At 41.9% G+C, this 25,822-nt stretch overlaps 1 protein-coding gene across 2 annotated transcripts in view; it reads right to left on the bottom strand.

Moving 5' to 3' along the window:
- Positions 1-14,159, bottom strand: part of IL18R1 (interleukin 18 receptor 1) — a gene marked incomplete at its 5' end in the record, with an annotated part of 32,308 nt that extends 18,149 nt beyond the window's left edge. Inside the window, 4 exons of one of the 2 annotated variants that reach the window (XM_082851396.1) lie at positions 3,759-3,909; positions 6,398-6,563; positions 9,817-10,060; positions 14,077-14,159. In XM_082851396.1, coding sequence (XP_082707522.1) covers positions 3,759-3,909; positions 6,398-6,563; positions 9,817-10,060; positions 14,077-14,134 — 619 coding nt within the window. The remainder of the gene's footprint in view (positions 1-3,758; positions 3,910-6,397; positions 6,564-9,816; positions 10,061-14,076) is intronic. The other variant, XM_082851397.1, reaches the window with a different exon arrangement.
- Between the last annotated feature and the right edge of the window lie 11,663 nt (positions 14,160-25,822).

Genomic DNA, 25,822 nt, shown 5'->3' with positions numbered 1-25,822 from the left:
ACCCTCTGAGGGATGACTCAACTCATTACTGTCCCATGTCACTAGTGAGGAATGAGAGGCAGAGAAAAACTCAGTCATTTAACTCAGCCAAGGTCACAAGCTCACAGGGTTCAATGAAAGAATCTGGCACAATTCCTGGTCTTGTGCACATGCTCTTTGGATAATGGATATTCTTCTTCTTCTTCTTTTTTTTTTTTTTTGCGGTACGCGGGCCTCTCACTGTTGTGGCCTCTCCCATTGCAGAGCACAGGCTCCGGACGCGCAGGCTCAGCGGCCATGGCTCACGGGCCCAGCCGCTCCGCGGCATGTGGGATCCTCCCGGACCGGGGCACGAACCCATGTCCCCTGCATCGGCAGGCGGACTCTCAACCACTGCGCCACGAGGGAAGCCCAATAATGGATGTTCTTACTGCTCCTTCCAAGAAGGAAGGAAAGAGGAGCTGATGGGCAGAAAGCAGAGATGGATGAAGGGAGGAAGTTGGCGGTGGAAGCGTCAAGGGACCAGAGATGTAGGATTTACACGATATTAAAGAAAGTCAAACTGAAGGATTTAAGGTAGATAAATAGAACTTATTGAGTTTAAGAATTTAGTTATGGGATACCCAGGTTATGGGGCGTGACAAGCAGGATAATGTCCCCCCACCAAAGGTGTTCACATCCTAACCCCCAGATGCTGAATATTATACCTTACACGGCAAAAGGGACTTTGCAATATGATTTAATTTAGGATTTTCGGATACAGAGGGTGTTCTGGACTAGCCAGGTGGGCCTAGTGTGATCACAAGCATCCTCAGAAGCAGGAAGCAGATGGTCAGAGTCCGAAAAGGAGATGACGAGATGAAGGAAGAGGTGAAAGAGATCTGAAGACGCTGCACTGTGGGCCCTGAGGACGGAGGACGTGGCGTGCACCAAGGATGCAAGGCGCCTCTAGAAGCTGCAGAAGGCAAGGAATCGATTCTCCTCCAGAACCTCCAGCAGGAATGCAATCCTACCAAAACCCTGATTTCAGCCCAGTGAACCCGGTTCAGATTTCTGACCTCCAGCACTGTAAGCTAACACATCTGTGCAGTTTGAAGACAGGAAGTTTGTGGTACTTTGTCCATTCGCAATGCGTGGAGTACAGCTATATAAGTGGATGGCTGGAGAGAAGAGGGAAAACGCTTCTAAAGTCGATGAGCTCCGGTAACCGTGAACCCACAACGTTGTTGAATGAGTCATCCCAGGAGTTTACAGCTTCCTGGATGATGAGAAAGAACGTGAAGGGTGGGTCAGTCACCTGTCTTCAGACACTCGAAGGAGCTGTCATTTTCAGAAGGGACCAGACAATCTGTGGGGTTACTCAAGGCAAACACAAACAGTGAGTGGAAGCTACAAGAAGGAGTAATTGGACTCAATAAGAAAAAAAGACTTCTCTACAATCAATCCTTAAAATCTGGACCCAGGGCTTCCCTGGTGGCGCAGTGGTTAAGAATCCACCTGCCAATGCAGGGGACACGGGTTCAAGCCCCGGTCCGGGAAGATCCCACATGCTGCGGAGCAATTAAGCCCGTGCACCACACCTACTGAGCCTGTGCTCTAGAGCCCGCGAGCCACAACTACTGAGCCTGCGTGCTGCAACTACTGAAGTCCGCGTGCCTAGAGCCCGTGCTCTGCAACAAGAGAAGCCACCACAATGAGAAGCCCGTGCACCGTGATGAAGAGTAGCCCTTGCTCGCCGCAACTAGAGAAAGCCCGTGCACAGCAATGAAGACCCAACGCGGCCAAAAGTGAATTAATTAATTAATTTTAAAAAATCTGGACCCGTCTGCTGTGTGATTTGGTAATTTCTATGGTAGTTCCTGAATGATCTATTATTGGTTGAGTCATATGAAGGACATCTTCACTGGATAGGGTTTAATTAAATTACTTCCAGGGTCTCTGTCACCCTAAAATTCCAGGCTTCAGTTTTTCCATTATATATGGTCTGGGTTCATGATAAACCAAACTAGTAGCCATCATCCCAAAATATACAGCCCTTTTCTACAGCCACGCCTGTGCTCCTTATACGTTCTTATTCCAGCCCGACCCCAGCTCGTCCTTCTGCCCGTCCATCACACGCAGCCTCTGAGAACTAGCTCACACAGAGCCTCCGACATCTATTCTTCCTCTGGACTCTCTCTGCACCCTGAACACCTCACAGATGACTCCAATTTCGTATTCTACGGTGCTTCTATGGGGCTTATCACCTCGATACTGAGCAGGGCCCTGTGGGGCTCCTGGGCACAAAAGCCTTTCTATGTCCCCCATTTCTGGATTACAGGAAATAGGCTTCATTCAGCCTCCAGGACCTTCCCCAAGTTCCACTGACAGGTTCAAACAGATGCTAATCAGGGAAGGGAGGGGATGCAGAGACAAGGGAGGAGCAGTCAGGAAACAACAGTGCAGCCTTGGGGCAGGGTTCTGGTTCCCTTCAAGGGATACACACAACGATATATTTCAGCTGTTTTGCAGATACTGAAACCCCCTCCAGGCGGGAGAAGTTAATGGTGATAAATGGAATATTTCCTGCCATATCAGTAAACAAAGGATGTCACAGTCATCAGCGATTGCAGCCCTCCAAGGGAGCTGGTGAGCCCTGAGGAAACCCAGGAAGAAAAGAATACCTACCATCCAGCAGCCATCAGACTGCAGCCACTCCTTAGGGTGCCCTGAAGAAACTCAGGGTGAGAAAACACAGGATACTGGTCCCAGATAGCTGAGGTGCACATCAGAGGAATGATGCCAGACAGCCCAGACTCTTGCATCTTCCCATACATAGAAAAGCGATAAATTCCTTAACTTGGGATATCTGGCTTTCTTTAATTAACAATAATCTTTTGACGTTCAGACTACCTGCCCTTTGTTGCAAAACTTCTATATAACCTGGGTCCCCCCCTCGCTTCCTCGGAGCAGTTCTCGCAGGGTTACTTGAGATGCTGCCTCCCAGGTTTGAAATCCTAAAAATTCCCACTGAATAAAACATAACTCTCAGCTTTTAGGTTGTGCATATTTTTTAGGTCGACTACAGTAAGCACCTAGATCCCAGACCGGTTGGAACCAGAAGGTTGATGATGCCGACTCCAGATGACCTCACCACCAGCCAATCAGAGGAGTGTCCACGAGCTGACCACGCCCTGCTCCTTGAACGCTATAAGACTCCTCACGACCCGCTCCAGGGCCCGACACAGTCTAGAGGGCATGAACCCGCTGTGGTCCCCTCTGCCTGGCAAAGCAATAAAGCTGTTTCTTTCTACTTCACCCACAACTCTGTCTCAGAGATTTAATTTGGTGTCGGGGTACAGAGGCCGGGTTTGGCTTCAACCTTTCCTGACTATAATCAAATTCCTGAGAATCGTATTCACTCCATTTTGTATTTCCATGCTTCCCTTACCTCCCAATACCCAGTACAGTTTACTGAGTATAGACACCCATCAATAAGTATTTACTGAGTGCAAGCAGATGCTTAATAACAAAAGATTCCACAATTTAGTCAAATACCAAATAAGAGAACTGACGCATCAGAGGTTCACCTATATAAACCTTCATTATTATCCCCCCCCAAAATTTTTCAGCATGGCAGGTGATGCCGAAATGATTTTCACCCTTAAATTTGAACTAGTGATGTGGTCACGACTCCAACTAAGTTTGCCTCAGGCTTTCCGTACGGCTTTCGAAAAAAAGAAAATATTCCATTTTACTACGATGCATTTGTTTTTTCCCGATTCTAAGATTTCTCTTACCTCCAACTATTGTTATATTGAAGGTTTTGGTGACGTTAAATAGTTTGCCATTACGAAGAAGGAAAAACATGCAGGTATAATATCCCTGATCTTTAAACTCTGCATTCTTCTTTAAAAATGGGTTTTGATTGTTCTCTATCTTTTCACAGTTCTGTTATTAAAAAAAGCAAGTTAAAATATTTTAAGTGAGAGTGGTATCATAGGACAAGAATTCAAAATGTTACAGTTAAAGATCTTTAGAGAAAGAGGGAAACAGAATAAAAACTAGCAATTTCTGAGCAAATGTCTCAGTGATCTGGCACTGCCTCTACTGGAACAATGAAATAGAGTCCCATTCCTGGTATTGTCATTATTATTAATTCATGCTGGGAAATAGAGTATAGGGGGCGCTGTACCTGCTTTCCTCATTCTCCTTTAATCTCTCTCTTTACACACAAAGAGAGGGAAGAAGAGGAGAAAGGAAAAACACCCACTACAACAAAAAAAAATCCCTGCTTGGATCAAAACTTTCCAAGCAATTCTATTTCTTAATGCTTTTAGCTGAATGCCATGTATTCAGGACTACCCATCCTGGGGATGGGTAGTGGAGGTGGGAACAGAATTACTCAGAGAACCAGGTACCTAGCAGACTACCCATACCCATTGATGTCCTCCACCAGAAGACAGTGGACTGATGAGAAATGCATGAAAAATATTCCAACGTATAGGCACACACAAACATGTCTCTGTATCACAAATTTATGTATGCTGTAGGAATGAATAATAACAAAAAGGCCACCTTTTTCAATCCAGCCATCAGGTACCAATAAATAGGTTCTGAAGCAATCTAAGAATGAGATGGGGAAAAGGGAAACTAAATTGCTAACCTTCACTAGGTGACACTGTTCCTGTAAATACCAACCAAGGAGCAGCTACTGCCCACAGACTCCTCTCAAAGCTGCCAAAGCTGGTAGCAAGCGGAGATAGACCCAGAGGATGCTTAGAATGGGCTTGTGAAGCACCCACATGTGTATCTCACATCAGTGAACTGTTTCTGCATACACCAAATTTTTATAAACCCCACCTTATTTTTCTAAGGCATATTAAAATATCAATCCCAAGGCATATAAAAATATCTTTATTTTTTTTCCAATCGTTTACTGATTTAGCTTCCTTGCTCCCCTCCCCTCAATTTTCTAGCTAAAAACATGCTCAATACGTCTATTTTCTAAATTCAAATACCTGCATAGAGGGATTTCTTAAAACCCAGTACACTGATCCCCACACATTTATATATACTGTAAAAACATTTGTACACGTGACAGGAAATAGAGTCAAGTCAACTCAGGGCTGATACAGATATTTGGAAAACATTTTGGATAAGAGCTTCCCTTGAAAAATCACAAGTAAACAGTGTTCAAGCAAAAGCTACAAACAAACATTTCTAAGGAATCATCATCAGTAGCTTGAACTTCCTCAAGGTCGTCTCTTCAGACCACCCTCTCTCACAGCTCTTCAAAGTTTCCATGACAGAGTTACACCTTTCAGATTTGTTCCTCTATAGAAATAATATCATTTGTGTTGTGTGTGTGCATGTATGTGTATGCATATTATGCAAGTACATGTGACTGCATACATACTTGTGTATATACAATTTCCATAGGATCGTCTAAAGGAGCTCTTACAACTCAACAAGTAAAAGGTACATCAACTGAAGAAAATAGTTCACAAGAGAAGTAATATTAAGATGTAGTAAATACATAAAAATGTTTAACTTGTTATTAAGGAAAGAACTGGGGGAAAGATACTAAGAGTTACAGAAGTTTTGCACGTCCGATTTTTAAATGTTCTTAAAAGTATTCATTCCCATGTGGTAGTGATATGAGAAAAAGAGGGTTTTAACCTGGTGTAGCTGCCTGGAGAGCAGCCTGATAATTTAAATCAAAAGCCATAAACATGCTCATAGCCTTTGATCCAGTTATTCTACTTTTAGGGATTTAGTTAAAGAATAAAATCATAATACACCTCCTGAGTTATGGGAATGATATTTATTTTAGCCTTATAAATAATAGTGAAAAGTAGGAAATTAACAAACGTCCAATAACAGGGGCTTAGATACAAGTGTATACACATGGAATCCATGTTTGGGAAAATGTTTAAAGATGTGGAGAAATCATCACAGTATAATTTTTAGTGGATAAAGGAAAATACCACTTTTTAAAAGTAGATGTTTACATGGAGAAAAACCCCATTCTCTGGCTGGTGGGATTATGAATGATCTCTGCTATCTTCATCATTCATTTTTTCCATCTTCCAATTTTGTAAATGCATATATTCAGAACAAACATATACAACAGAATTTAAAATTTTAAGTATATGCAGCAGAATAAAATGAACTAGCATTCCTAAAAATTAAATTTTTTGAAAGAAAAGGAAAATTAAGGAAGGGAGAGGAAGCTGTTATCATTTATTGAATGCCCAACACGGGGCAGGAACCTTGACGCCTGCGTTACGTGTAGGAGCTCAGACAGGCCACCTGAGCTGTGTGGACTCCCAGTTTGTATGTTACAAGGCCAAAATGCTTCACAGCCATCAGACCCTCACTTTGGAATTTTGTCTTTTCTGTCAAGTTTTAAGTTAAAATATTTTAAAAGCGTTACCTTATACAATAACGTTCTGTTGACCAGTTTTTGATAGTAACTATGTTCACAGGCTATCTGCAAAGATTTTTTAACTTCCACAGATTTACTCATTACTTGTTTCTCAGTAAAACAGCTGTGTTTAGGTCTTCTGATGACATTTAATTTCCAGTCATGAGTATCATTTCTAGGAAATAAAGGGTTAGACATATTTTATCATTAGTACAGAGACTTTGCAAATACCACCTTTTAGTAACCAATCCAGTGAAAAATTTCCCTTCTTTTTGTATAAAGAGATTCATTCGTTGATGCCCAAATCCTGCTCTGTCTCTTTTTGGTTCAGTGCAGCAAGAAATTTAATAACCGCCATGGGAGGGGGTGTAGGGGGTAGTAAATGAGAAAAACCCGAGATGTCCTAAACACACACACACACACACACACACACACACACACACACACACACTCACACACACAAACCTACATCAGACCATATGTATTATGGATGTCAGGACAGAAATGTTTAAAACGTCAATGGTCTTTAGAGATGGACAGGTTCAAAGATTCTTAACCCAGGATGGGAGAGTGGAGGTGGTTTCATGAGGACTATAATGCTTTCTGAAGGTCTGTATATATACACTGCGTTTTATATTTCTCAGGACACTTTGTTCCTATCCTCTTCTCTTACTGTTGAGTAAACCGTGTCTGGAGTGGCTGCTCTCCATGTAGTTATATTAGCACTTTAAGTACCTTACTAAGCAAAAATTAGTTTGAATAGATGCCATTGTTGTTCCTTCTGGTTAGAAGTTAGGAATATAGAGGAGGAAAAAATTTTAACAGCATTTTTGGAAACGATCTTTTTGTTAACTTTTTATTTTATACTGGAGTATAGTTGCTTAACAATGTTGTGTTAGTTTCAGGTGTACAGCAAAGTGATTCAGTTATACATATACATGTATCTATTTTTTTCAAATTCTTTTTGAATTTTTGGGGGGTTAGGTTGTTACATAATATTGAGCAGAGTGCCCTGTGCTATACAGTCAGTCGGTCATTGTCGGTTATCCATTTTAAATATAGTAGTGGAAATGATCTTTTAAAAAAGAAAATGTTTGCAATCTCATGTGTGCTTGAACTGCACGTTACATAGAGATACATATACTAAATACTACACGAGGTTACATTGTCCCGTGTGCCTGACACATCTGTACTCGCCCCCCAGAGGCTCTTCCAGCTCTCCTTTTGAGTCTACGATCAGATGGACAGAAAACTGGCACTCACAGAGTTCCAGGTATTGTACCACGTGTGTGCACTGAGATGACTCTTTTCCTTACGTTAGATGAGAAACCTAACCTTCAGGCAAGGTTAAATAACTCGCCCAAGGTAACACACCTGGTACACAGTCGGGCCAAGATGCAAACGCACATCAGTTTGGCCCTCAAGGCCAGGAGTGCTTGGTACAATACTATACTCTCACAAAACTTTGATCAGACAATGCGATTTTCACTGTAGGATTAAAGTATCAGTCTCCAGAGACATTTGATTATTAGTAGAGGCCGCCTGAAAAATTAAAGGAGGATTCCAGGAGCAGGGTCTGGTCATTGATGACTCCCACACAAAACTACAAAGACTCACTCACCCAAATGATGTACACACACATACATGCACACATACACACATGCATACACACACACACTCACACCTCTGTGCAGAAACAGAATACTGTTCACCAGTTGCACTATATTTGAAAAAGTTTCTATCTTCAACGCTCTCAGGTGTTCAAAACCACCTTCTCCTGTGTAGGGTCCCATTTATTTTCAAAACCACCGTCAAGGCTGCTGCGCCCACCATCGCTTTAGTCTCGTGTTATTCATCAGCCTCCAACCGCTTCAAAGCTTATCACACAGCACTCTGAGCCCGCCACCCTCCCTGTCCTATTCCTGGCCCCTCCATGCCTCTCTGACATCCTGCCTCCACCTGACGAGTCCACTTTCTCTGCCTACCCCAGGCTGTGTTCTCCACCTTTCACATCAGAAAGACAGTTAATGCCCCTGTCCCTCCCTGTCTCCAAGTGACATTCGTAGATGACTGACTCTCCCCATCAATTTGTCCTTTCTGCCTTGTCCAGAAGAGTTTGTGCATTTGAATCACGTCTTTCTTCAATCAGGATTAGGGAGATTTTCTTCTTCCTCTACCCCTATTGTGAGTATACATTCTACCTTAGTTTGAAAAGACCCAGTTGTGACCCACTTCTGGAATCGTCCCTCTTAAAAGGTCACATAAAATTCATTGGTTAACAAGAGTTTCTGAACTTATTTCTAACTCCTGGGAGTTCCCATATATAAAAACAAACCAAAATGACCCCTTTTTGTGCAAAACCACAGGAGTGCTATCAAGATTTCACTGTGGGGCTTCCCTGGTGGCGCAGTGGTTGAGAGTCCGCCTGCCGAGGCAGGGGACACGGGTTCATGCCCCGGTCCGGGAAGATCCCACATGCCGCGGAGCGGCTGCGCCCGTGAGCCATGGCCGCTGAGCCTGCGCGTCCAGAGCCTGTGCTCCACAACGGGAGAGGCGACAGCAGTGAGAGGCCCATGTACCGCAAAAAAAAAAAAAAAAAAAAAATACACACATACATAAGTACAGACACAACATCACAAATGTACTGGATAAACACTATGCCATCAATGTTCTCACTAACGGTTCATCACATAGAAGTTTTCTTGTCCAAGTTACTCCTTCCCCATCTCACAAAATAAAGTATAAAGAGAACCAAGTTCAGTAATAATCATGGACACAGTCAGTGGGTTGCCGTCATTTCACAGAATTTAGGATTCTTGACTACGAATACCCTGGAAGACTCTAGGGTTAGCCTGAGAAGGCTGTGCAAAGCCCTTTCGGTGTTCCCCTCTCTCACTGTCCCTGGCTATAAATTTGTCATTGGCTGACACACACGTCTTTCACCAGTACCGCCACCTGGCTCTCAACAAACCCCTGGAAACTGGACTAGGATGTGTCTACACCAATACCAACCCATCTCCCCAGCTTGACGTTACCACCCAGGAAGCTGACACTGCCCTCCTTCACTACCTGCTCATAACACTACGAAGCGCTCGCCATTTATTTCCTTTGACCAGCAGCTCTAGGCAATGGAAGCAGCTGAATTTAAAAATGAATTTCGTTCAATCCTCACTTATCTTTGGCAAGGATCACCTAAAAGTAAATCATACTAAGGTCATCTCCTTTCATTATGATTACTAAGAAAATAAACACAGGGCAGTATTTAATTTAATTTTTCAAGAATGAAGTATTTATTTCATGTTGTAGGAAGAGTAGGGAGAAGGAAATGGATGGAGTATCTGACCTTCCCAATGACTGTATATTTGATTTGCCGAACAAAGTCCAAGAGTGCTATGAAATACGCCAACACAAAGAGAAGGTATACTCACCCCATTCGGATAGAGTAAGATCCACTGTCATTCAAATGAACCGGCCAAAACTCCAAAACATAATCGAGCAAAATAATTCTGGGTGAACTACTCGAGCTCAGCTCAAGGGGTCCATGCGATTCATTTTTGTACCATTTTATGGTGGTGGTTTTATTCTCATGCTCAGATGAAGATGAACAATACTTCAGATAGAAAGGTTCCCCTTCAACTGCAGTAATGTGAAGACGCGAGGTACAAGTTTCTTCTAAAGATTAGCAAAGTAAAAGAAAAATATAAAAACAGAATAACAAAGGTAAATTTTTTTCCCTAATGCATTAGGTGAAGAAGCTGGGTTAGTAGCGTCCTGAAAAGTCTCAATGTCTCATTTCTGTGGATTCTTTTATTTTAGGGTCAATCTTTCCAACACTAAAAACAGGAGGTCAATCTTTCTAACACTAAGGCACTTTCAGAATATAAATGAAGACAGAAAAACCTTCCAACAGCTTCTCCCAAACAGGAAGATAACCGGAACTTAACCTACCAAAGCTAGAAGACACATAAATTCACTGTAATCTTTTAAAAGAAATGTTACACATTACAGCTTCCTCTTAAGGAAAGCCACCAAAGTCACAGTGTTGCCACACCTACCCCAAAACATCCCTAGCTGAGGAATCTCCAAGGATAATAAAAAGAGAAACCTAGAGACCGCAGAGTTTTCCACTTGTATCGTCAGAAGTCTCACGGGTCTTGTTCTCAACCCCTCTACCTAACCATTCCCCGGGCAGACGTGGGGATGGTTAAAGGTGCGCCTACATGTGTATAAACCCATTACCTCTCTAGGTTACCATGTGGATACTCAATACATGATGCATACAGTTCATACTGATAATTAATTCATATTGACTCACTGCAAATCTGGGTATCTGTCACTTCCTCTTTCTGAGATCTCTCTCTCTCCCTCTCCCTCTCCCTCTCCTTCCTCTCTCTCTCTCTCTCTCTCTCTCTCTCTCTCTCTCTCTCTCTGTCTCTCTCTCTGTCTCTCTCTCTGCCTCTCTCTCTCTTCTTCCTTCTTTCTCAACTAACCCAGATACTCTGGCTTTAGAGATTTATCTGATCCTTTGTGCTGTACAGGGTCATCATTTCCCTCCTTCTTCACTTGCAGCAGTTCAAAGTCAGTGTGAATGGACCTTCCCTGTATCCTGTCTTTCAGCAGCAACCTTTGACTGTATTTTGAGAATGAGAACTCTTAAACTGAACAGAGCAATTCTCTGAGGCCACAGAGAACATGCTTTCTCTATAGTCAGGGTTTATTTCTCAAAGCAACTGTCTGATTTTAACCACAAGGTTGTTAACCACAAGGTAGAGAGGAGGTGGCTCTAATGGCAAAAACACTCTTTGAAAACATGGCTGTCAAACCTACCCAGAAGCACAACATTTAGTGAACATCAACCTTGCATCTGGTGGTTGTTATTAAATCTTCATCTCACAATTCAGGACTTCAGCTTAGAAGGTGTGATGCATGTGTAAATGTGGGTGTTAGTTTTAACTGACACCTAAAAGGATGGTAGGTCATTAACAGCTTGATTTATTTTCTAGTTTTAGGATATAATCTACATATAACAAAGCGCAGAAGTCATACATCATGTGCTCTATTGTGTCTGGACTTTTTGGACATCATTACGTCTATGATGGGCAATCATGTTGCTGCATGTAGTGGTGATCTGTTCTCTTTTTCATAGTTATGTAGTATCTAATTGTGGTAGTATTTGACAATTTATTTATCCATTCTATTGGTGTTGAACATTTGGGTGATTTCGAGGTTTTGGTCAATCATGAAAAAGCTTCTATGAGAGCTACCATATGATCCAGCAATCCCACTCCTGGGCATATATCTGGAGAAAACCATAAGTCGAAAAGGTACATGTACCCCAATGTTCACTGCAGCACTATTCACAATAGCCAGGACATGGAAGCAACCTAAATGTCCATCGATGGAGGAATGGATAGAGAAGACGTGGTACATATATACAGTGGAATATTACTCAGCCATAAAAAAGAACAAAATAATGCCATTTGCAGCGACATGGATGGGCCTAGAAAGTGTCATACTGAGTGAAGTAAGTCAGAAACAGAAAGAAAAATAGCAGATGATAGAGCTTATATGTGGAATCTAAAAATGTGGTACAAATGAACCTATTTAAAAAACTAGAGTCACAGGTGTAGAAAACAAACATGATTACCAAAGGGGAAAGGTCGGGGGGGGAGGGATAAATTGGGAGACTGGGCTTGACATACAAACACTACTATATATAAAATAGATAACTAATAAGGACCTACTGTATAGCACAGTGAACTCTACTCAGTACTCTAATGACCTATATGGGAACAGAATCTAAAAATGAGTGGATATATGTATATGTATAACTGATTCACTTTGCTGCACAGCAGAAACTAACACAACACTGTAAATCAACTATACTCCAATAAAAATCAATGAAAAAAAAAAGCTTCTATGAACCCCTGTGCCTGTGTTTGTACAGACATAGGCACTTATTCCTCTTTGGGGACAGTTATCACTTAAAGAAACCTAGCCTGGAATTCATACTCTCCAGGGTGCATGGTTGGCAGTTGAAAGTTCATATTCCCCAGGCAGCTAATGGCTTCAGAGATCTAATCTTACATTTAACATTGCAGGCTCTGTTGATTTGAAATGGCTTTTGACTGGAGAAATGAGTGGAGCTCAAAGGGTATGGATGGCCCAGAACACCCTCCCCATCTTACAAGAATGGAGCACCACGATCCAGTAGGGTCAAGAGACTACAGCCTCTGCAATGATGTCTGGGTTTGGAATTGTCCTGAGTTTCGGCAATAATAGGATGTCATCCAACTTCAGCTAAATGAACCTGACACGTAAAATATTGTCAAGTCTGCCTAGAGAGACCCCTTCACAAAAGGTGCTCTTCAAATACCTCAAAGGACATAGAGCTGAGACCTTAGCATCCTTACAGCAAAGGCTGCGTGGCTGTTGGGAGCCTGCAGCATGTTTTCATAATAACCTGGGAGCAAGGTTATCAGCCTATGTCTATAGGGGCTTTTAGAGCAGGGGGCCTTTTCATGCGATGCACACTTTCCTACACCTTGGTCTCTCTCACCTGTTCTGACAGGTCCTTCCGTATCAACAAGAAGAGGTCTGTCTCCTTCCTTTAACACCTGGGTAATGTTGCACTGTGTGGATCTCAACGATACATAGATCCTCTTATGTAAATATACCCAGATATTGGACCTGAATTGTTTGAAAGTATCAATAACCAAACTGTAATCTCTTCATTAGTAATTCTCAAAGTAGGGGACATGCGCTCATGTCTTCCCTCCTCCAGATACTGGATCAAGGCAAATCAACAATTGTGCCCCTTCTTTCTTCTCCAAAGCCTTTGGAGAACCTTGTTAATCAATCACGGAACTCTTCTTCAGAGAACCTGCTGAGATCTCAGAACCTTCTCAGTGAGAGTCTCCAAGCAGTGACTTCTAATAAATTAAAATCGGTACCTGACACTGGACACAAAGCCTACCTGTCTTCCTGGTCCGAGCAGACTCTTTCTAATGTATTCCTTCTAACTCTAATATTTTCTTTAAGATCTGTAAGGTATTCCCACTCACTTTCCTCACTACCTAGATAATGAGATGAATTTTTGCCTTCCTTTCGGGGAGGAAACAATGTGTTAAAACTTTGTAAAAATCAGTAACAAGGACGGCTGTGATCGCTTCAGTTTCAAATAACGTGAAACTAAGCAAATTTTTATCTCAGACAAATGTATTTCAGGATAAAAGTTTTCACTTCCTGCTCTCTCTACATAAACTCATAGGGCTGAATCCTTACTTTTTTTTTTTTTTTTTTTTTTTTGTGGTACGCGGGCCTCTCACTGTTGTGGCCTCTCCCGTTGTGGAGCACAGGCTCCGGACGCGCAGGCTCAGCGGCCATGGCTCACGGGCCCAGCCGCTCCGCGGCATGTGGGATCTTCCCGGACCGGGGCATGAACCCGTGTTCCCTGCATCGGCAGGCAGACTCCCAACCACTGCGCCACCAGGGAAGCCCGCTATGAATCTTTTATTCTCTATTCCAGGCATACCAAATGGTTGGCAACTTTCTAAAGTAAAATTTTAAACCACGAATTTTAATAAATCCAACATCTTCAGTAACCACCTCCACATAAATAAGCCAAACTTTGATATTCCCTCTAGACGACCAATGAAGTATGTTTGCGATTGATTATAATTACTTACCTGAGGTGCTTATAAACATAAGCACCAAAAGTGTCAGGGGTATTTCTCTACGATGCATGTTTATGATTCTGCTTCAGATGGTTTCTCTGGAAAACAGAATAAGACAGGTTCGGCCAAGACTTTCAAACAAAAGCATACCTGTCTCATGCAGGAGGTTTTAAAAAGTCGTCTGGCATACAGACTTTAAAAAAATCAGCCCAGCAAATTTTCATATCCCTTCATAGAGTCACCAGTTTTCCTCAGAACTTCCAGCCATGTAGAATTAATAAAATTTCAAGGCATAAATTTGGGCACCCAGGGGAAATCCCTAATAATGCAAATTTCTAAGACAAGAGAGTCTGCTGTATTTTAGGTCTGGTCTACTAAATCTTACCTCCAAAGTCAAAGTTGAGCACGACAGTATTTCCAGAAAATCTACCATCCTATGAACGGACAGTCTGCCCTCCAAAGTCAAAGTTGAGCACGACAGTATTTCCAGAAAATCTACCATCCTATGAACGGACAGTCTGCCCATGTAGGTGTGTGTGTGTTCCAGCCGCTTTTTTTCCCTCTCACCACACCAAAATGTTCATCGCAATCTTCACTTATGGGCTGAAGTTTTAAATATTGTTCTTTCTTCAGAACTAAGTTAGGAACTAAGTCTGTTTTGTTCATCACTGTATCACTAAAATCAACGCCTCCCACAAAGTAAGCACTGATTAATCCTTGTTAAGAGGCAAAGGTGTGTGCACGTGTGTGCACGTGTCTACACTCACATGCCCCTAGTGTTTATTTTAGGAAATGAAGACACAAATCTGGGAGTTTCCTGCCATCCGGATGCCTAATCCACACCCACTCAATGAATGCAAATCTGTGCTGAATTTTGATCCTACTGCAACCTATCTTTGGTTCTACTAATTACAAGTTGAGAGAGTAGAGGAAGGGTGCATTGGGGCTCATATACCAAGTCTATTTCATAAACAAACACATGCTCCCGTATACCACACACCTAGCCCCATTGGGCGTAGGAAGCACAGCACGATGGAAGGAGCTTGGATTTTGGGCCCACACAACTGGACTGGCGTTCCTGCTTGAGTCTCGACAAGCTGTGCAACGTCGGGCAAGTTACTTAGAAGTCTCAGAGCCTGTTTGCTCATTACCAAAATGGGGTTGATAAGAAGGCCTATGTGCCAAAAGTACTGAAGTATTTATGAAGCCTTCCTGGGTGCATGGTAACCGTTCAACCCCAAATAATTCTTTCACCAACTGTCACTCACCGCCCCTGCCATACTAAAAAAGGGTACTGTTAATGCCCAAATCCTTGGTGAAGTTTAATGGCTAAACTGCCAAACCTTTCACATCAAGCCTTATGAATAACATCGCCAAGCCTTTGATGAAATTTCCGAGAGGTGATAATCAATAATGTAAAGACAGAGGGACAGTATGTGTGGAAAGTGCCAACTATTCATAACCAACTTAGAAGATGGCTATGGTTTGAACTCAGTCCTCCAGCCCACACACACCACTCTATTATTAACTCTCTCCATCCTCTTATCTCAGGTAGAATGAAAAGTGTTGTTTCCTCTGGTTTAGGTTGACACAGCCTTACAGAGGGCACTGCTGGGGATTTTTGTTTGATTTTTTTTAATTATCAAGGTTTACTAAGAGATAAAGTTATTATGAGATTACTCAGCATTCTGATGAGTTAACTCTGAGTTTCAATATGAAACATGTTAAGATCCCAGCATGCAAATTAGCTGACATCTGCCCTGCTCTATGTGTCTATATAAAATTTTTAATGTACTTACCATGGATTTAAAAGATTAAGATATTAAATAATGGAACTCATTTCCAAAAGACAAATCTGTCATAGATACCCTAGTAAGTATTAACGAAATATATGTAGGAGGATATAAATATTACATTTCTTGCGTATGGGAATTTTGGGGGTTCTTTTAGTGTTATATTTGATGATGGTCCCATTTTTTGGCCTTTTCATAATCTTTAAATTTCTTCTTCTCTTTCTTTTGTTCTTCTTTCTCTTAAAAATTTTTTCTGATTTCTAAAGTAACATATTCCCATTATAGGACACTTATAACATGAAAATAGAAAAGGAGAAAATAATCTCAACATGCATAATACTTTAGCATTGTCATACTTTTTCTATATATCTTCAAATAATTAAGGTTTTAAATAATCTCATATCCTGCTGTTCTTACTTAATAAAACAGCATTTTCCTGTGTCAGAAAATACTCTGTTATCGTTTTAATTGCCACACAATATTCCTTCTGGAGGATATATTATAATTTAGAAGATGTATTTTACTATAAAATAACCCTATGACCATCTTGTCATGCAAGGCAGTACAGATCAGTTTTTGGAGCATGACCTCTGACACCAGACGGGCTGGTTGAATCCTCATTCTACTCTTTACCAGCTGAATAACATTGGGCTGGTCACTTACCATCTCTGTTCCTCAATCACTTCATCCGTAAAAGGGAATAACAATACTATCTCCCAGAGCTGATGTGAAGGTTCCATGAGTTACTACGGCAAATAGTAACTGGTGAATAATAAATATCACTAAGCTGTTATTACTCATCTACATTTCTTATTATTTTCTTGGTGCTACTTCATGGCAGTATAGTCTATGAGTCAAAGAGTACATTTTAAACAGGATGAATGCATACCGCCAAGCCGCACCCAGAAGTGTAATCATTCATACCCCTCAGCAGTGAAAGACAACATCCCTCCCCTATACCCACAGAAGCATTTGAGCGCTCTCATTCTGTAAATCTAAGTAGGTATTTAAACTGGTAAAATGGTATCTCATGGCTTATTAATCTGCATTTCTACTGGTATAAATGAGGCAAAATATTAATCATGTAGTTTTTAGCTATTTTATTGCCATTTTTTATGCTTTTTTGTCCAGTTCTTAAATTTTTAGTGTTTTTTTTCAACTTGTTGCACAGTTTTCCTTTCCAATTCCTCTTCTGATGTCTTAACATATGGACAATTTTATATGTATGCAGTCAAACCTATCATTCTTTTGTGACTTTTCCATAACCTTTACAGTTAGAACATTCCTTTGCCCTCAGTAGTCAGACAGATACCTACCTGTATTTTCTTCATTTTTATGGCTTAATAGGGTTTTTTTGCATTTAATTTTTTACCCTTTAACAATTAACTTTGTTGTTTGGTATGAAGATAGGGTCTAACTTAATTTATTTTTCCCAAATGGCTCCTAATTACTACTCTATCATTAGTTAAAAATCCTGTCTTTCCTTTAGAGTTGGTTGATACTGTAGTCATATTGTACAGGGCCTCCCTGAGCAATCTGTGGGAAATCTAACATAGAAAAATCTAACATCTGCTTGAGAGCGAATACACACAAGCGTGTGACCGAGTGCACACACGCAAGCACGTGCGTGCGTACATACACACACCTCTCTGTCTTTGCTCTCCCACTTTGTTTTGTTCTTTTATTCCTAGCACTTATCACCAACTGACGTACTATCATCTTATCTTTGTTTGCTTGTTTGTTATTTGCTGAATTAATGAATGCATCAAATTCATAAAATATGTACAGTTTGGAGTCTTACGTGATTATCTGATCCATTGTTAAAAGATTAAGATAATCTTCTACCTGTGACCTGCTTCTTAAATCATAACATCCTGCAAAGTATGTTTTAACGACTGATGTTAAGTCTAGAGCAATCATCCTTGCTTGGTGTTTAAAAAAACAACAACTGCTGCCTGGGTTCCACCTAGATGTCTGGAATAGAGTCTGGGCATATCGATTTGTAACACTCCTCCGATGATTCTAATATGTAGCAAAGGTAGGCAGACACAGATCCAGGGGACTGACTTCTATACTTAAAAGTAAATTTAAAATATCCTAAACATATAATTAATAAGAATACCTAAAATTAAGATATAAATATACGTGCATGTATACGTACGAATACGTGTATGTGTGCACAGGTAGGTACGTATGTGCATGCACACACACACACACCCCCCCCCAAGAAAACTCACAAACGTTCCGTAAATCACCCGATGGCATGAAGTTTTCTCTAAATGAAAAAGGCTCTCTTCCAAAGATTGTGTGACCCTGGGTGAGGGTCAGATCCAAGCTGACCACTCCCTCTGCCCCGAAGGCTACACAGTCAAAGGTGCCTCCAGAGCATCTGAAGGGTCATCTCCTGAGCTCCTCGTTCTGCCCAACTGCCCTGTTTATAGACCCCATTCTGAGCAAAGTGACGGTTCTCTAGAAAAAATAATGCACAGAAACTCAGAGTTGCTAGGCCACTTCAGAGCTCCTTCTCTCAAGGAACCTGAGACTAGACCAGGTGAAATGATCAAACAGTGTTTGTTCATTCATCTTTTGAGATGACAAAACAATCAAATGCCAAGTGGAGAAAATGATCTTGGACATCACGCACACGTACAAGCGTGTATATGCGTGCACACACTTCCACTCTAAGAAGAATTTATGTCAAAATAGGTTTCTCTTGGGGAGGCCAGAAGAATCATTCCCATCCCGCAGTTCTGGTCACACAATGTCTGTTGTTGCTACCCTTACGCTTCCCCAGTCTCCACCCCTGGTCCTGCCGTTGGGGTCACCCTCCACACTTCCAGCTGCACACTCCCTGAGGTCCTAGCAGTTTGGCCCAGTGGCTGCCTGCGCATGGAAGCTCTCTAGCTAGCCCAGAACTTGCACAAACCCAGTTTCCTCCAAATTTACCCCCTCCTGGTCCATCCAAGACCCTCAGATTTGGAAAGTGGGCCCCAGAGTCCAGCACTGCACAGAACCAAATGGGTGTTATGTAATACAGCGAGCTCAGGTGCCTGTACCTGAAGGGGCTGCCCAGTCATCTGTTGGTCTGCTAACTGCAGTACAGCTGCCGGGCTTCTAACTCCTGGAGGCACCTGGGATGCAGACGAAGGTTTTGAAATCAGGAAAATCTGGGTGTGAATCTGGGATCTGTTACTTAGTAGCTGGATGCCCTTGGGTAAACTACTGAACCTCTCTGGGCTCGGTTCCCCTCCTCTTAAGAAGCATACTGCATTTGGCCTGTAGGAGGCTTAAGCGAAAACGATGCATCTAAAAGTGTCAGACACAAGTAACTGCTTAATAAATGAAAACTATCACTTCTTTTAGCTGTTCTCACCTTTCTAGAAAAAAACTGGGACTGGTTTAACCACTAAAACTACACTATTAGGGAAAGTTGATGACGCTGAATCACCAGTTATTCGTGTGGATACACACATATGCATGCATATGTGCTAATTATTTAAAATAATATATATTATATATAATAGCTATATGTATATGCATGCATTTTTAACGGATCTTTCAGAACCCCTGCCCCTGAGGCTGGGTCGCCCCTTGTCCGCAGCCGGCAGCAGAGGGCAGTGGGAGGGGCCGCAGGTGGCAGAGGCAGGTCTGTCCTTACCTTCAGAAGGCGTCCGGAGGCTGGGGAGGGGGCGGCTGTTCCCCTGGACACCCGATGGCGAGGCAGTTGAGAAAGAGCAAAAGCTGCCTTCCTACCACCGTGAAACCAGAAAGGAGAGGAGCCGCAAGCGTAACGCAAGAGATAAGGCAACCAGAGAAAGCTGAAAAAGAACAGAAAGTCTGAAGAAAGAAAAAGCGTCTGGCAAAACTCGGCTGGCCGAGGCCGCGGGTGCGGCGCTGCTTCCTGCCCCGCGGCCTGGGCTGTGTCCTGGGTCTGGGACGCTCCTTGACTGGGTTTGCTCTCGGTCCGGGTCCTCCCACTCCCGCTCCTCCGCGGGGCCGCTCTGGGTCCGCGGGGCCGCTCTGGGTCCGCAGTGCTTCCGGTCTGGGGATGCCGCGGACCCGCGCCGCTCCCAGTCTAAGGATGCTCCTGCGCGGGGGCGTTCCTGGTCTTGGGTGTGTCGGGTTCCGGGCGCTTCGGGACGGGCTCCCGCGGGTCCGGGGATGCTCCTCAGTGGCGGCGCTCCGGGTCGGCGTGCGCGCTCCTCGCGGCGCTCGGGGTACTGGCTTCTCTGGCTGGGCGCGCCGCCCGTGGGTTCCGGGAGCGGCTCGCTCGCGGGGGTAAAGGCGCGCAGCTGGAAAATCCGGCACCTTGCTGGGGGCCGGGGGCGACGCGCCTGGGTCCCGGGAGCTGGCGGGCCGTGGGCGGTGGCCGGGCGAGCCGCGGGGCCAGGAGGGGGCGGGCCTGGGCGGCTCCTACGCACCCTCCGGGCGGCGGGGCACCCGGCACCAGAGCCAGGTGAGGAGGTTGTCAGCCCCGGCCTGGCGGAGGGGCAGCATCTGCGCTTAGGGGAAGGGGCTGGGGCCGGCTGGGGACACGACGGAGGCCGAGGAGTCGACCCAACGCCACCGGGCGGCTCCCCGAGGCCAACCAAAGGTGCGGAGACTTGTGGTTCCAGCCCTGGGGTCCTGGCTCCGTCCTAATGCCTTCTGCTTAACCTGAGGGGTGGGTGGTTCGCCATTGGGAAGTAGAAGAGGGGCGCAGAGGTGTTAAATTGAGATTTTAAATTGGTTAGAAGAAAAGGAGGCCAGTGGAGAAAGCGTGTTAATAAGTTTTTATGGTGTGGTGGAACTCAGGATACATTTTTAGACTGGTCTGTGATTGGACCTTTCAAACAAAAATGAAAAATGAAACCCACAGCAGGCAGCGAAAAGGTTTAATGAGAATGAATTTCATTCTTTTTATCCAATCAAAGTCATTCACCACATAATAAAAGAGAAAAATCGTATAAGTATCTCAGTAAATGCAATTAAAAAGCATTTTGCACTCGTCAATACCCTTTCTTGATTAATAACACCTGAGAAACTGAGAATAGAAAGGACCATTCTTTTTTTTAACATCTTTATTAGAGTATAATTGCTTTACAATTGTGTGTTAGTTTCGGCTGTATAACAAACTGAATCAGCTATACATATATCCCCATATCTCTTCCCTCTCACGTCTCCCTCCCACCCTCCCTATCCCACCCCTCTAGGTGGTCACAAAGCACTGAGCTGATCTCCCTGTGCTATGCGGCTGCTTCCCACTAGCTATCTATTTTACATTTGGTAGTGTATATATGTCCATGCCACTCTATCACTTCGTCCCAGCTTACCCTTCCCCCTCCCCTCAAGTCCATTCTCTACGTCTGTGTCTTTATTCCTGTCCTGCCCCTAGGTTCTTCATGACCTTTTTTTTTTTTTTAGATTCCATATATATGTGTTAATACACGATATTTGTTTTTCTCTTTCTGACTTACTTCACTCTGTATGACAGACTCTAGGTCCATCCACCTCACTACAAATAACTCAATTTCGTTTCTTTTTATGGCTGAGTAATATTCCACTGTACCCATGTGCCACATCTTCTTTATCCATTCATCTGTCCATGGACACTTAGGTTGCTTCCATGTCCTGGCTATTGTAAATAGAGCTGCAATGAACATTGTGGTACATGACTCTTTTTTTTTTTTGCGGTACTTGGGCCTCTCACTGTTGTGGCCTCTTCCGTTGTGGAGCACAGGCTCCAGACGCACAGGCCCAGCAGCCATGGCTCACTGGCCCAGCCGCTCCACGGCATGTGGGATCCTCCCGGACCGGGGCACGAACCCGCGTCCCCTGCATCGGCAGGCGGACTCTCAACCACTGCGCTACCAGGGAAGCCCCGATGACTCTTTTTGAATTATGGTTTTCTCAGGGTATATGCCCAGTAGTGGGATTGCTGGGTCATATGGTAGTTCTATTTTTAGTTTTTTAAGGAACCTCCATATTGTTCTCCATAGTGGCTGTATCAATTTACATTCCCACCAACAGTGCAAAAGGGTTCCCTTTTCTCCACACCCTCTCCAGCATTTATTGTTTGTAGATTTTTTGATGATGGCCATCTGACTGGTGTGAGGTGATACCTCACTGTAGTTTTGATTTGCATTTCTCTAATGATTAGTGATGTTGAGCATCCTTTCATGTGTTTGTTGGCAATCTGTATATCTTCTCTGGAGAAATGTCTATTTAGGTCTTCTGCCCATTTTGGATTGGGTTGTTTGTTTTTTTGATATTGAGCTGCATGAGTTGCTTGTATATTTTGGAGATTAATCCTTTGTCAGTTGCTTCATTTGCAAATATTTTCTCCCATTCTGAGGGTTGTCTTTTTGTCTTGTTTATGGTTTCCTTTGCTGTGCAAAAGCTTTTAAGTTTCAATAGGTCCCATTTGTTTATTTTTGTTTCTATTTCCATTTCTCTAGGAGGTGGGTCAAAAAGGATCTTGCTGTGATTTATGTCATAGAGTGTTCTGCCTATGTTTTCTTCTAAGAATTTGATAGTGTCTGGCCTTACATTTAGGTCTCTAATCCATTTTGAGCTTATTTTTGTGTATGGTGTTGGAGAGTGTTCTAATTTCATTCTTTTACATGTAGCTGTGCAGTTTTCCCAGCACCACTTATTGAAGAGGCTGTCTTTTCTCCATTGTATATTCTTGCCTCCTTTATCAAAGATAAGGTGACCATATGTGTGTGGGTTTATCTCTGGGCTTTCTATCCTGTTCCATTGATCTATATTTCTGTTTTTGTGCCAGTACCATACTGTCTTGATTACTGTAGCTTTGTAGTATAGTCTGAAGCCAGGGAGCCTGATTCCTCCAGCTCTGTTTTTCTTTCTCAAGATTGCTTTGGCTGTTTGGGGTCTTTTGTGTTTAGAAGGGACCATTCTTAATCTGATGAAGAGCACCTATAAGAAAGCTACAAGTAACTTCTTAATAAATAGTGAAACACTTGGCGTTTTCCTAGGATGGGGAACAAGATGAGGATGTTTGTAACTGAAATCATCTCGAAATAAAAATACAAGGCATAAATATTGGAAAGGAAGAAATAAAACTACTGGTTTTGACAGAGGGCATCATTTTATGTAGATCACCCTTTGAAATCTACAAATAAAGCCTGTTGGAATCAATAACTGAGTTTAGCAAGACCATGGAATACAAGGTAAATATACAAAAATCAGTTGTAATTCCATATACTAGTAATAGAAATATGAAAAAATGAACTTTGTTTAAAAAAAATGAACCACTTACAATAGCATAAAAAATCAAATACCAAAGGAGAAATTGTTTGAAAGATGTACAAGGTATCTACTATAAAATCTACAAGATATTACTGGGAGAGATGAAAGACCTCAGTGAATGGAGGGCTATACCTTGTTCATGAATTGGGAAACTCATTGTTAAGATATCTGTTCTCCACAAACTGGAGAGTTTATAGAGTCTATACAGTTTTAGACTCTGTAGGTTATAAAGTCTATCCAAATCACAGGAGGAATTTTCAAAGAAATTGAGAAACAGTTTCCAAAATTTATATGAAATTGCAAACGATCTACAATAGTCAGAGCAATCTTGAAAAACAAAGAACAAAGTTAGAGGAATTACACTGACTTGGTTTATAATAAGGCAATAGTAATCTTGGCAGTGTGATATTTGCACGAGCATATAAGTAGAAAATAAAAGAGAGGAGAAGAATAGACCCATATATATATAGTCTATAAATATTTGACCAAGGCACCATGTCAGTTCAATAGGGAATGAAAAGCCTTTCACAAATGTCGCTGAAATAACTGGTATCTCTATGGGGAAAGGAGAAAAGAGCCTTGACCTTTACCTCATTCTATATACAAATATTAATTCACAATGGACCATAGACTTAAACATAAAAGCTGGAACCATCATCAGTTTATATAAATACATAGGCGAATATCTCCATGACCTTGGAACAAGCAAAAAAAATTTCAGGACACAGAAAGCACTGACCTTGTAAGAAAATTTGATAAATTGGATGTCATCAAAATTTTAAATGTCTGCCAATCAGTAATACCATTGAAAAATGAATAAGTAAAAGCCTAGGAAATTCTCACCTTACATCTCTCTGAAAAGGAACTTGTATCCAGAATATAGAAATAATTTCCACACATCAACAATGAAGGGAAACAACACCAATTTAAAAATGTACAAAAGGTTTTACCTTCCCTGAATGATACATGAATGATATGTTGTGTGGAAGTAATGCTGGCTGACTGTATTGATATGAATTCCAAGATCAGACAAAACCAATCCACGGAGATAGAAATCAGAACATCGTTTGCCTTTGAGGAAGGAGAGGGATTGACTGAGAAATGGCAGGAGGAATCTTTCTGGGATGAAGGAAATATTTCTGTCTTGTTTGGGGTGATAACTACACAGGTAGGTATGACTGTCACAACTCATCAAACTTAGGAGCTGCATTTTATCGTACTCAGGTTTGACTGAATTAAAAATAATTCCTTGTGATTTTTATAATTCACGGGAATTTTCACCATGACCATATGGTAGACACTCAACAAGTTTGACTGAATTCATTTTATTCACAGGATCTTGTGTGGAAGGTGAAGCATCTATTACTCTCACTGTACAGATGAAGCACAGACTTAGAAAAACTTATTTGTTTGCAGGGGATAAATTGGGAGTTTGGGATTGACATATATATAGCACTATATTTAAAATAGACAACCAACAGGGACCTACAGTATAGCACAGGGAACTCTGCTAAATATCCTGTAATAACCTAAATGGGAAAAGAATTTGAAAAAGAATAGATACATGTATATATATATAACTAAATCGCTTTGCTGTACACCTGAAACTAACACAACAGTTGTTAATCAACTGTTCTCCAATATAAAATAAAAATTTTAAAAAGATTTAAAAATAAAAAAATAAAATAGGTCAACAATTGTTTAAAAAGAAAGAAGAAGAAGAAACTAAGAGAGGTTAGTGGCACTGCTGGTATGAGAAGCCAGGTCTTCTGGCAGTTCCCCAACCTCTCTGTGAGTGTAGGGCTTGGAACCCTGGGCTATCGGAGCTGAGAAAGCCCTCACAGCTCTTCTTCTCCATCCTCCCACTTTGCAGTTGCAGAAACTGAGGCCCAGGAGCAGCTCAGTTGAGGATAGGACCTCCATCCACTTGCAAAATCTGAGCTCTGACAGGACTCCCAGTCTGAGGGTCCCTCAGCCTTAGCTCTGGTGGGCTCTGATGGTGTGCGAACTCCAAGGAACTGATGGGAGTGGCCCTGACTGTGCAAATTGACTTCAGTTTTACTAAAACACTTCTGCCAAAATGCCCTACTTATTTCATGGAAATGTTACAACAAATTTAATTTGTTTCTCAAATTAAAAAAAATTAAATTTAAAGAAGTTTCTCAAATTAAAAAAAAATTGTTTTAATTGGAAGATGTAAAGTATAATGATATGGCCACTGCAGAATTACTTATAACGATGACTATTTAAATTGGACACAACTTAAATATCCAACAATAAGTAATTAGGCATGTCACCTGTAGCACAACCAGGAGCTGGAACACTATGAATATTTTAAAACGTTAAAATTTGAATGACTTGTCAAATGCTTTTATTATGATTTTAAGTAGATAAAAATGTAAAAACTACATGCTGTATAATCTCAGCTATATAAATGGTATATTTAAGTATAAATTAAAATTTCTTAAAATGCAAATTTACCAAAATGTATAAAAGTCATAATCTTAGGATGATGGATTTATGAACAATTTCTGTTATTTTTTCTTTCATACTTTCTGTTCTTTTATAACTTGTACAGGAAGAAAAGATATTTCTAAAGAGAATAAAAATATATGAAAGAAATTTTAGAATTAAAAAAACTTAAATATAATGATAATTGGGTAAGGTACTCCAACCAAATGGACAGTATTGATATGATACAACTTAAGCGTCTG

Source organism: Leucopleurus acutus (genome assembly GCF_964270905.1).
Source record: "Leucopleurus acutus genome assembly, chromosome: 12".
Classification (NCBI taxonomy): domain Eukaryota; kingdom Metazoa; phylum Chordata; class Mammalia; order Artiodactyla; family Delphinidae; genus Leucopleurus; species Leucopleurus acutus.
The sequence above is the reverse complement of the archived record's forward strand: the minus strand, read 5'-3'. Positions and strand labels throughout refer to the sequence as shown.